Source organism: Hoplias malabaricus, chromosome 3 (assembly GCF_029633855.1).
Source record: "Hoplias malabaricus isolate fHopMal1 chromosome 3, fHopMal1.hap1, whole genome shotgun sequence".
Taxonomy (NCBI): Eukaryota; Metazoa; Chordata; class Actinopteri; order Characiformes; family Erythrinidae; genus Hoplias; species Hoplias malabaricus.
The window spans coordinates 51,254,743-51,266,440 of NC_089802.1; the positions used below are offsets into that span (position 1 = coordinate 51,254,743).

General features: G+C 37.0%; 1 protein-coding gene and 1 long non-coding RNA gene across 5 annotated transcripts; both read left to right on the plus strand.

Annotated features, from left to right (window-relative positions):
- Positions 1–322: 322 nt before the first annotated feature.
- On the plus strand, positions 323–4,986 carry LOC136692601 (uncharacterized). The gene is made up of 3 exons (XR_010801958.1): positions 323–844; positions 4,532–4,574; positions 4,672–4,986. It is a non-coding gene; the product is annotated as an uncharacterized lncRNA (long non-coding RNA).
- Positions 4,987–5,544: 558 nt separating this feature from the next.
- srsf3a (serine and arginine rich splicing factor 3a) lies at positions 5,545–11,094 on the plus strand. Of its 4 annotated transcripts, none has more exons than XM_066666148.1 (7): positions 5,545–5,680; positions 8,422–8,479; positions 8,606–8,816; positions 8,959–9,093; positions 10,295–10,333; positions 10,493–10,579; positions 10,778–11,094. In XM_066666148.1, exons 2-7 carry the CDS (start codon positions 8,473–8,475, stop codon positions 10,803–10,805), a joined length of 507 nt encoding a protein of 168 aa, XP_066522245.1. In that variant the 5' UTR covers positions 5,545–5,680; positions 8,422–8,472; the 3' UTR covers positions 10,806–11,094. The 4 variants fall into 4 exon arrangements, 3 of the variants coding, with proteins under 3 accessions (XP_066522245.1, XP_066522244.1, XP_066522246.1); XR_010801957.1 differs by lacking the exons at positions 5,545–5,680; positions 10,778–11,094 and adding exons at positions 6,443–6,581; positions 9,483–9,870; XM_066666147.1 differs by lacking the exon at positions 5,545–5,680 and adding an exon at positions 6,451–6,581.
- The last annotated feature ends 604 nt before the right edge of the window (positions 11,095–11,698 follow it).

Genomic DNA, 11,698 nt, shown 5'->3' on the forward strand with positions numbered 1-11,698 from the left:
CATTTATTAAGAATAAAATGCAATAATGTATTTTTAAGAGACAATTCTCTCCTGCAAAGGTGACTACGTGATTTACATTGTACTGTGAGATATTGCTCAAACAATTTGGCTGGGGGCCAATTGTTTTTTTTTTTTTTTTTTTTTTTTTTTGTAACTTAAAGACCTTCACTATAAATGTTTATAAATAAATAAATGGTCAAATTAAACTCATCATAAAATATCTTATATCAATACTGCGTTTAATTTCCAGCATCCAGGATCTAAATAAGATGTGTATAATCTGGGGATATTATCAGTGATGTTAACATTCTTGTCTCAATGACTTGCACGTGGGCTTCACACTTAAAATGTAGTCCAAGGTAGTTATCAACATCCGAGCAGAGTTCCCAAAAACTGTATTCAGCATAGGTGACAATGGCTTTGGAATCGGCGTTACACCTCGTTTTGTGCTGGGAGGTGTATTTTATGGTTTGAACAATCGACAATATCCCTCTGATCCCCCGCCCCCTACCCTGCGAACAGAAAGCCAAAAAAAGATTCCGGTACCAGTGTTCACAAGCTGAGGACTGACGGGTCGCCTGGACGAATGGAAACAAAATGTTCCTGTTAATCACAATAGTGAGGTTAGTCTAGATGGAAGTGATTCGCCTCGTCTATGGACGGAACCATCCGCCAGAAACACTAAGGAAATAGATCCAAACAAAAGACATTTTCTGTGAGATGAAGCTTGACTCTGCAGCCTCTCGCTATGAGCCAATATCAGATCAGTGTATGGCATCCAGTACTCGGTATCCCAGAGTATCCATCCCACAGTCCGCCGCTAGTCTTCAAAGCAGATCAATAGGTGAGCTGGGTTATTGTTCCGTCCAAACTACATGATTAATTCCACGTATTCCATATAAACATATACACACAGAATGGGACTGGATGTAAACAAACATTGTGAGGCAGATTACTTCTTACAGTTATTTAAGCTAACGGTCGTTCAAACTAAACGTTAACATAAATTACAATGGGTGTGAACCATTTGGGGTCCCACAACCTAAATCATAAGCTGCAGGGGTAGATTTAGGCTAGTTATATGGTTTCCACAAAACCAAAAAAAAGTCTGTAATCGCCTCAAAATACATCGACTTAAACCCGAGTAAGGGGTTTAGATATGTTTGTGTTTAATGGGCAGGAGGGTGAGTTCACACAGTTCACACAGTCATCAGGAAGTGAAACAGAACAGAATGTGCAGTGTTAGATTGAAGACTCAGCTCTGCGGGAAATCGGGCAGTGGCTAGTTGATTTGGACTGCGCATGAGCAGAATATCACCCATTTATCAGGCTTTGACATTTACGTTGCTGAATAAAAGTTTTGACATTGAATTTAATTTCTTCTATCAACATTTTGAATGTCCGTTTTATTCGAATGGCATGTACAGTTATGACACATTGCCTTGGTTGATAAAAATAATAATAATAACAAAAATAAATAGAATATGTTTTATCAATATACTTGCTTTAATACACTAGTACATTTTCTCACAAACTCAATTGATTACTGGCTTAATTTAGCTTTAATACATTTTTCATTAAACATTCCCTTTATGTTTGCCCCTTGTCTTTTGTTTTGAAACAAAAAAAATATACACTATACAGAGTAAATGCTGATATTGAAAATAAAATTTGATCATTTAAATTTATTGTGGAAATGGGAAAACTATAACCACGACAGATTACAAAAATTAAAGTATTTCAATAATTCTATAAACAGGATTTACAGGTACTTTGACTTTTTAAAACTGTAGCCTAAGAACAGGTGACTAATTTGTGTTTGTTTAAAATAAATAGAGTGTCTACCCGATTTGCATGACTGGCCCTTTGTCTCAGCTAAAAAAAGTATGTTCTCAGAATGTTTTTCTTAAGTTACTAAAATATTCCGGGAACGTTACCTCAACCTTATTTACACCAGTAATTTAACATTCTAGGAACTCTCTCTTGAAACCTTCTTATAACTTTGCAAAATTATGTTCTGAGAACATACTCATAATGTTCTGTTTTGGTTGCTTTGGAATGTTCCCTCAACAATAATCTGTAGTGCTTAATATTAAAGCTAGGATAACATTCCCAGAATATGACCTCAGCTTCATTTGCACCGACAATTTTACATTCTAGGAACATTGTCTTTGAATGTTCTGATTATGTACAATGTAAAAACATTTGCTGAACGTTCTATTATGGTTGTGGAAATGTTGGGTCAAGGCCGTAAAACTCTACTGGATGCTTATGATCTCTGGGCCCTTAAACGTCACTGCACCTCAAACAGCAATGCCACTGTCAAGGAAATAACAGAATAGGCTCAGGAATACTTCCAGAAAGCATTGTCAGTGAACACAATCCACCGTGCCATCCGCCGTTGCCAGCTGAAACTCTACAGTGCAAAGAGGAAGCCATTTCTAAGCAAGCTCCACAAGCTCAGACGTTTGCACTGGGCCAGGGGTCTTTTAAAATGGAGTGTGGCAAAATGGAAGACTGTTCTGTGGTCAGATGAGTCACGATTTGAAGTTCTTTATGGAACACTGGGACGCCATGTCATCCGGACCAGAGAGGACAAGGATAACCCAAGTTGTTATCAACGCTCCGTTCAGAAGCCTGCATCACTGATGGTATGGGGTTGCATGAGTGCTTGTGGCATGGGCAGCTTGCATGTCTGGAAAGGCACCATTAATGCAGAGAACTATGTTCAGGTTCTAGAAAAACATATGCTCCCATCTAGATGTCATCTCTTTCAGGGAAGACCCTGCATTTTTCGACAAGATAATGCCAGACCACATTCTGCAGCAATCACAACATTATGGATACGTAGGAGAGGGATCTGGGTACTGAAATGGCCAGCCTGCAGTCCAGATCTTTCACCTATAGAGAACATTTGGCACATCATAAAAAGGAAGGTGCGACAAAGAAGGCCCATGACGATTGAACAGTTAGAGGCCTGTATTAGACATGAATGGGAGAGCATTCCTATTTCTAAACTTGAGAAACTGGTCTCCTCTGTCCCCAGACATCTGATTGTTGTAAGAAGAAGGGGGGATGCCAATGGCCTTGTCCCAACTTTTTGGGGATTTGTTGACGCCATGAAATTTTGAAACAACATTTTTCCATTAAAATGATACATTCTCTCTGTTTAAACTTTTGATCTGTGATTTGTGTTTTATTCTGAATAAAATATTTGACGTTGGCACCTCCACATCATTGCATTCAGTTTTTATTCACAATTTGTTTAGTGTCCCAACTTTTTTTGGAATCCGGTTTGTAGAATGTACACAATATAACATCTTTTGTGCACTGAAGTGGAGCATTTATTTAGTTGTTTGTTTTTTTTTTTTCCACCTTTTGTCAGATATGAGGGACAGTCTCCAGTGCAGTGTCAAATAATGGTCCTATTTTTCTCAGTATAGTTATATGTATTCCCTTAACAGGCCTCAAACTTTCCCATTCCCACAAACAGTTTTATTAAGTATTTCTTTGTATTTATCAGTTCATATAAAGCATTGTTCCAATCTACCAAAGCTATTTAGTGCAGCTAAAACACAGCATTCTTGAAGTTATACAGCAGATTTTGATGCATACCGCACTACACATCTATCTACACACCTGACAAGTGAGCAAGACAGAGAGGGGGAGAAATAGAGGAAAGAAAGAAAGGTAGATTAAACTAGCTAATATTATTTTAGTCATGTTAGACAGGTTTCACAGTTGAAAACATAATGGAGCCTGTTTAGATTCTCAATATAAATTTTAAAATAGTGCTGTCAAGGCTAATGTCTTCTTTTTTAAAACGGATTAATCATATGACCAAGTTTGACCCCAACTTACAGATGTACTTGTTTTATTCTTCGCCATACAAATTACTAGTATTTTAAGTTGTGCTTTATCACAGTCAGGCTGCAGACTATGTAACTGGATTTATGAAAAGAGACTGCATGGTGACGACAGAGGGTATTCCTCATTGGCTAAGCTCCACTGAGACCTCTGACCTTGGTTTCTTTTAGTTCTATGATAAATCTCAGTTTTCTCTCTTAATCCAGTGGGCACACAATGTTGATGTGACATTTGTTTTTTGTTGGATTCTGGTTGTGACATCACATAACCCAAACACAACAAATTTTCAACATTAGAAACGTATGCAATATTTTGGTTGTGAATATGACGTCTACATAACTTTGAAATCCAGTAAAAAAAAAAAAAAAAAAAAAGGATTATTTTGAATTTTGGTTGGGGTTGCAACTACAATTTTTTTTAAAGTTTGGATCCAGTTCTTGTCTTCAGCATTTCCATTAAAATATTCCTAAAGGTTTCATGGCTTTGCTATTGCTATTTTATTTATTGTTTGCCATTCATATGCCACATTTAAAGCAGATTTTCTGATCTGTAAATCATACATGGCCACAGCTGGGGGGTTGGAAAATGAGTTGGAGATGAGCGGCTCACAAGGCTGTTCAAACCAAAATACTGGAGAGTTCTAAAACCATTCATTTTACTCCAGACGCTGTTCCAAGTGGTCGTGCTCAGACACTTAGTCTCTTCTGGTAAGAACAAAATGTATACCGTATTAGTTTAATATATATTAAACTAACAATATTATATAACACCTGGTGATTAAAATGCTGTTATTATGTTTTCAAGGAAACTCACGGTTTGCCCTGGAGAGACGCATGGAAGAGGAAGGCACAGATGATGAATATTCTGTGTAAGCGAGTGAAAAACAAAGAGAGGGTTTATTTAGTACTTTATAAACAGATCATCCATAGCATTAAAACCACTCACAGGTGATATTAAACAACTGTTAACGTCTGCATAACAGCAAATCTGATGCCTCGTAATCTAACTATGCTTAAAACGGGTGGGGAAGTTGTTTAAAATATGTTTGTAAATGTTTTCATGTAAAAATGCAGAAATATCCTGCTTTAATCTCACACTGTGTATATTTCTGTATTTGTGCTGCACTTTCACATATTTGTTATAATTATGCATTTTTTGTAACTTTTATAAGATCTTATATATTTGACATTCTTTATGTTTACACATATTTGCTATAATGTTGTGAAAACAGACTTTTGGTGTGAAATATTAAATACACAGCCCAAATATGACTAAAGTATAGTCTTAAAGAAAAAATGTTATTAAAATGACATAAGACGTCAAAATGACCTAAAATTTACTTGGTAAACAACTTTGCGTACGTCACATGGACGTCAGGAAAACGATGCCTAAAAAACTCCAAATTCAACCATATTTCGAACGTCAGCAAAAGACGTCTCAACGTCTTTTGTGCCTGTGCCTGTTGACCCTGTATGTACAGTAATAAGTATAAGCAGGATGCACAGCCCAAATTATAAGATTATTAGGGTGATAAGAAATGCTTTTATAGTTTTTTTTTTAACTTAAATTCGCCGTGTACAGTTTTGGAACACTCAAGCAAATAAGAGTAAACTACGATTGTGTAATGCACCTAAGAAGAACATATTTAACACGAAAAACACATGAAAACATTACACATTTTGGTCTGAGCATGCGCAGAGCTCCAATAGCACGTTTCGTTAGAACACCGCTCTCGCTGACCACCAAGACGAGGCGAAGTTCATCTATAACAAGTCTGTGGTTTTCCAAAGCAGAGGGTATCTTATCTTGAAGAGTGAGTAACATGAGTTTTTCCTCAATGTCGTTTACAGTTTTAAATAACTATAGCACCGGCAAAGTGTGTTTATTTACAGCTGAAAAAAGAAAAAAAATGACGATTAACGTTGGGACATACCAAAAAGGGCTGTGTCTATTTACAATGCCTGATGTTCTGCGCAGGCGCAGGCGCAGTCCATATCGGGCAACGGCAAAAATGTGTTTAGAAAATGTCTAAGCAAAAATTATCTCTCAGTTATGTTTATGAGAAACACAAGAGGCGGACAATAGATAGCCTATGTATCTCCCAGTTATGAAGACTTTTCTTATGACGTGTTTACTCAGCTGACCACACTGTGACCTAACGGACTGTTCCATTCCCGAGACCTTGGGGTGGATTCTGATTTGAATTGAATCTGAGACAGGAATGAATCGAGTGAGAGTCGATTCTGTAAAACCATATATTAAAAAAAATAAATAAATAAATAGAAGAGGACGTATGACCAACGGATTATTTTTTTATTTTTCATTTTTTGCTCTTAGCAAGGAAATAGGGGAGATAAAATTAGGTAAACGAACCTAAATTAAAGACATTAATAGCTGTGAAACATGGTTGTGTCTTGGCATCTCTTAAATATGAGATATATAAATACTTGCAGTTTTGTTTTACTGTAAGCCGGGTTTTCGCTAAAATGTTACGTTATATTTTAATTTATACATTTACTGAAGGAGAACACAGCTAAACGCGTTTACTGCCAGAATATCTAGAGTGCTGAAAACCCGGAATCAGACAATCGATTCTTTTAGCAGTTAACTCAAGGAATCGACTCCCAGTACTACTCCAGTTTGTGCTAAGCAGCGTGTCTGCTATATTTGGACGCGACAAGAAACAAATTTTTATCACGACGGTCATCACAAAGGTATTTATAAAGCGTGCTCTCAGTGTCTCTGACTGTAGTATTATAATATAACCATGTGATGTGGAGCGGATATTTCGAACAAATCGCTAAATACAGGATCATCTGTAGCTAAGTATCGTCCGACTTACTCCGCCAAAAGCGAGCTAACCTTGTTGCTAGTGTGGAGGAGTGCAAATGCACACGTCCATATTCTAGGTTCGTTTTACTTTAGAAAAATTATAAACTGAGACAGATCGACTTACAATCACACAACATTACACTATCTCATCTTTTGAGTTGACAAGACGAACTAATCTCCAAAACAATATAATAGGTGTTTTTATCCCGCCGTGGGGCCAGCTCTTTACGAACAAATACGTCGTTAGAAAGCCTTTACAACTGGTGAGATGCTTGTTTGATTTTCTTATGGTCTATTTTTATATCCTTAAACTTTTTTTTCTTTAAAAAAATACACAGATTACACATTTGATATGTTAATTATTCTAAGTTAGCATAAGTTTTAGTTTTTATTTCTGCCATCATCAACCTTTTAGGAAGTAACTTGTCTTTTCTATCTGTTTAAAACAAACCTGCTTGTAATCTCTCTCCCCTTTGCTTAGCTCAGTTAACCTCATTGGCAAGTCAAGGGAAGAGGGTGGTAAAATTTCAGGATTTTGTAAAAACATACTGAAGGCATTATGCAATGCAGAGGCATCATAGCCCTCTCACACAAAGAGCATTAAGTTTGGTTTTATTTGTCTTACCAAAGTGAGGTGTAGCCTTGCTCTAAATGTTAGAGAAGCGGCTTTGGGATCGCAAGGTCAAGTACAATACCCTCAACTCTGTGTGTGTGTTCACTACCACATATTTAATACATTGGATTTTCTTATAGAAATAGCAGCGCAAATCTGGCTAAAGTTTCTCACTGACCCTTTCATTATTGTATAATCTTTCTCAATAAATGTAATATAATTAATTTTTTAAATTTTTGATTACCCTGATCAGCCATAATATTATGCCCATTAGCTACACTGATCATACAGGGGTACTTTGTAATTATATAAGTACAGACTCTATTCAATCTCTTGCTCTATATACATTGTTTGTCCTTTTTCATTCTGTTCTTCAATAATCAGAACCCCAATAGTGTCACGGCAAGGAAGGTATGATTTTGGTGGTAAATCATTCTTTTCATTGCAGTAACATTGAATTGGTATGTTAAAGTGTGTTGAGCTGGTACAAATGGATAAGACACAGCAGTGTTGCTGGAGTTTTTAAAATCCTTCAGTGTCACTGTCAGACTGAGACTTGTCCACTAACCAAAAATTTCCAGTGAACAGAATCTTGTGTCCACTGATGAAGGACTAGAGGGTGACCAAACAAACGCAGCAATGTATTAGCTAATGTTTTCGGCCTTAAGGTTAGAGAAGCAAGCTTGAGGCTGGAGGGCCGCAGGTTCAATTCCCAGGACAACCAAAACACAAGTAGCTGTGTCTAGCAAAGTGGATATTGAGTGGACAGTGTTTAAAAAACTCCACCAGCATTGCTGTCTGATCCACTCATACCTGCACAACACACACCACCACATTAGTGTCACTGCAGTGCTAAAATTAATCCACCCAAATTATTTTCTGTGGTGGTCCTGTCCATTGATGAACGGGGAAAGGAGGGAAATAAAGTATACAGAGCAACAAAAGTATTATAGTCTTTAATAATAAGACTGCAAAGTGCTTGTGTATTGTCAGTGGAACTACTAGAATGGACAGTGAGTGTATATTCTGGTTAAATTGCACTCAGATTGTCTATAATTTCATCTGATTTTCTCCTGTGATTTGTCTTGTTTTTTTTTCTTGTTTTGCAGAATAGTTTTTTTTGTTAAAGTTACAATTTGCTGAGAACCTTTGAAGTGAAAATGGGAGGTTTGTAACATTTATTTATTTATTTATTTATTATTTACTTTTTTCTTTCCTCTGTCCAAACTAGGTTTAATCAGTTAAGCAAAAATTACATTATTATACCATAAACACACTTAATTCTCATTCCAGATCCATCCCTTCATCGAGACTGCCCACTAGATTGTAAGGTTTATGTGGGTAATTTAGGTAATAGTGGAAACAAGACTGAATTGGAGAGGGCTTTTGGCTATTATGGCCCTTTGCGGAGTATATGGGTGGCCAGAAGCCCTCCTGGTTTTGCTTTTGTGGAGTTTGAGGACCCCAGAGATGCTACAGATGCTGTTAGGGAACTAGATGGAAGGTAAGATGGTTTTGCAAACTGAGTAAATATATACGTTTGCACACAAACCCAAACTAAAAGTGTAACTTAACTATATTTAAATGCAAATACTAAATAAATTATTGAATAAATGCTTTATAAATGTGTTATCCTTCATCCTCAGGACCCTCTGTGGTTGTCGAGTAAGGGTTGAGATGTCAAGCGGGGAGAAACGATCAAGGAATCGAGGGCCACCGCCCTCTTGGGGTCGCCGTCCAAGAGATGACTACAGACGCCGAAGCCCTCCTCCCAGGCGCCGGTAGGGCCACTAAAGCACTGTACTCTGTAATTGTGACTTTAAGAGGTGAATTGATTGGGAGGAGGCCTTTAACTAGTGTAATTCCATTTCTGAATGAATTGATAGGTGAATGATGAGAAGCTTGAAAGCACAAGCAGATTGGCTTCTTAGACCTTTTTTTTTTTTTTTTTTTTTTTTTTTTTAATTGATTTGACAAAAGTTTTACTCCCCCCAAAATCCATTATGCTCTTAATTCAAAATACGTGTACTCATTATTATGATAATGTATATGAGATTTGTTGTTTGACATTTCCTTTCATGGCAATTAAGTGCAAGCTATACTTTTCTCATATTTTGGGCTTTATACCATCTCTGTCTCTATTAATGAAGCTGACCCACCCCCCTTTCAGAGACATCATGCCTCTCCTCATCAACCTCTGTGTCAGTCAACTAGTCAAGTTTCAGCTCCATGTGACCAGCGTGCACCAAGCAGCTCACATGACCCAAGCATGGCCACCGGCCTATTTCCTCTTGCGCATGCCTCCCTAAGGCTCCTCCAATTCCTTCAGCATTAACCTGATCAGCAAATCTACCCACGCCACTTGTACAACCAATCAACGGCTCTTATCTAATGTCTACAATACCACCTACTCTCAGTCTTCCTCAGCTAACTGACATCTTCAGTCATCTATAGCACTCAGCAATGTTAACATCTAGAAACCTCCCTGCAAATTCAGGCCTCCTGACCAACACTCAACCTCTTTTCACCATAACTAGCTTGTTGAAAACCAAACAATAGTAAGTTAAAGCCTTTTTTGCACCTGTGTAATAACTTATTTTGCAGTTGGTGCTCAGACATAAACCTTTCTATACAGATGATAAAAGAGTATGTTTCAATACACACTGCACTAACAGTGCAGTGACTGGTTATCACAAATGTGTAGGAATCAGGAGGGAAAAGATAGGCATGTTCAAACATAATTATTTATTTTCAGTGAGAGACTGGCTAGTTTACTCCTTAAAGAAATTGGGTACACATTTTGTAAGTCATCTCAAAAGTTATTAGCCCCTACATCTTTGGGACACCCAGTGTCTGTGTTATAGCCCAGTCACAAATGCATCCACCAGGGCTTCAGTATTCATTCTGTGGGTAGTCATCCCAATGAGAATTCCCAAAAAATCTTTTTCAAGCATATTTTGACATCTTGTATTACTCTATTAGGTCCCCCAGGAGGAAGAGCTTTAGCCGCAGTCGCAGCAGGTGAGGGTTTTTTTTTTTTTAACCCCCTCTCCCCTCTTCTTCCCTACTCCAGTTTAATGTTAATGCTAATGTTGTATATAAATACTTATTTATACTCTGATGTGTGTTCAGCTGAATAAATTAGCAGTATCAAAGTTGATGAAAACTTGCTCTTTGTAGGTCTGTTTCTAGAGAGAAGAGAAAAGACAGGTCTCTGTCTCGCAATAGCAGTCATAAACCTTCAAGATCTTTCTCAAGATCTCGCAGGTACAAATGCTCAACCAGGTTTTTTCTTATGTGCTTCTTAAAGAGTTGTTTGGTAGATGTATGGTTTTATATGGACATTCTCTATTATGTCTGTGTTATATAGTTCTTCAAGAAACGTTCTAAAATAATTCAACATACAACAAGAATTTGTTTGAATAATGATTAATATATATATATTTTTTTGTTTAATCTTTATAGTCGCTCCCGTTCTCATGACCGGAGGTAAGATGCCAGGGGAAAAACACCAGACTTCTGGAGTTATGGATGATGGAATTTTTTTCCCCCCTTCTTTCTTTTTTAAACATTCTTCGGATGTAATTTTTCCCCCACCTCATTCTGGTTGTGATACCTTTCCCCTATTGTTGTCGAATGAGGTTTTCAGCATGTGCCTGTCTAACACAGTTGTACTGGAGCAAATTTCTGTAAAAGGCTATAACAACTTATCAGTGGTAAAAGTGATCTTGTGTTTGTTTTCCTAATACATATTTGTTTGTACTTCCAATAAAATCTTTTCCCATGGTTTTCATGTGTATTTTTTTGTTATTATTGTAATGTTTTAAAAAATTACTTCTAATGACGAATATTTTCAGAGAATTTAATAACCACAATGTATTTAAAACTGCTTATTTTATTTAAATTGATTTGGTATGAATAATACTTGTGTGGCAAACCCATAAACAGTGGCATCATACTTCATTAGTGCCCATTAGTTGCCCAACGATTTCAGGCAAAGGTTGCAAAATAATTCATCCATTAATGGTAGACAATATGGCTTGTATGTATCGTTATCAGTCTTTACAGTATGAAGTAAACTCAGAATGGGAAGTGTAAGGCTTGATTCTAACCTGGAGGTCACTTGATAGTGAAAAGAGAACTGATGTAAGCCTGTGATGTTCTGCATTTTAAAGGGACTTGAGAACATACAATGTGAACAATTTTTTTTTGTATTAAGTGACTTGAAATAAAACTTTAAGTAGCATTGTAAATCCACAGGCTATGCAGTTGACACAGGAAGATAGGCCAGTGCTTCTTGTGTATATTTTAAATACAAGTGTGAAGCTTACATTTATCACAGCACGTTGTGGTGTCAACAGCACAGGAAGCTCAAAACCAGTGTAA

Bases quoted from the DNA above. Each gene is read 5' to 3' on its own strand.
- srsf3a (XM_066666148.1), top strand. The intron at 9,094-10,294 runs GTAGGGCCACTA...TTACTCTATTAG, and splicing joins AGCCCTCCTCCCAGGCGCCG to GTCCCCCAGGAGGAAGAGCT. The intron at 10,334-10,492 runs GTGAGGGTTTTT...TGCTCTTTGTAG, and splicing joins TTTAGCCGCAGTCGCAGCAG to GTCTGTTTCTAGAGAGAAGA.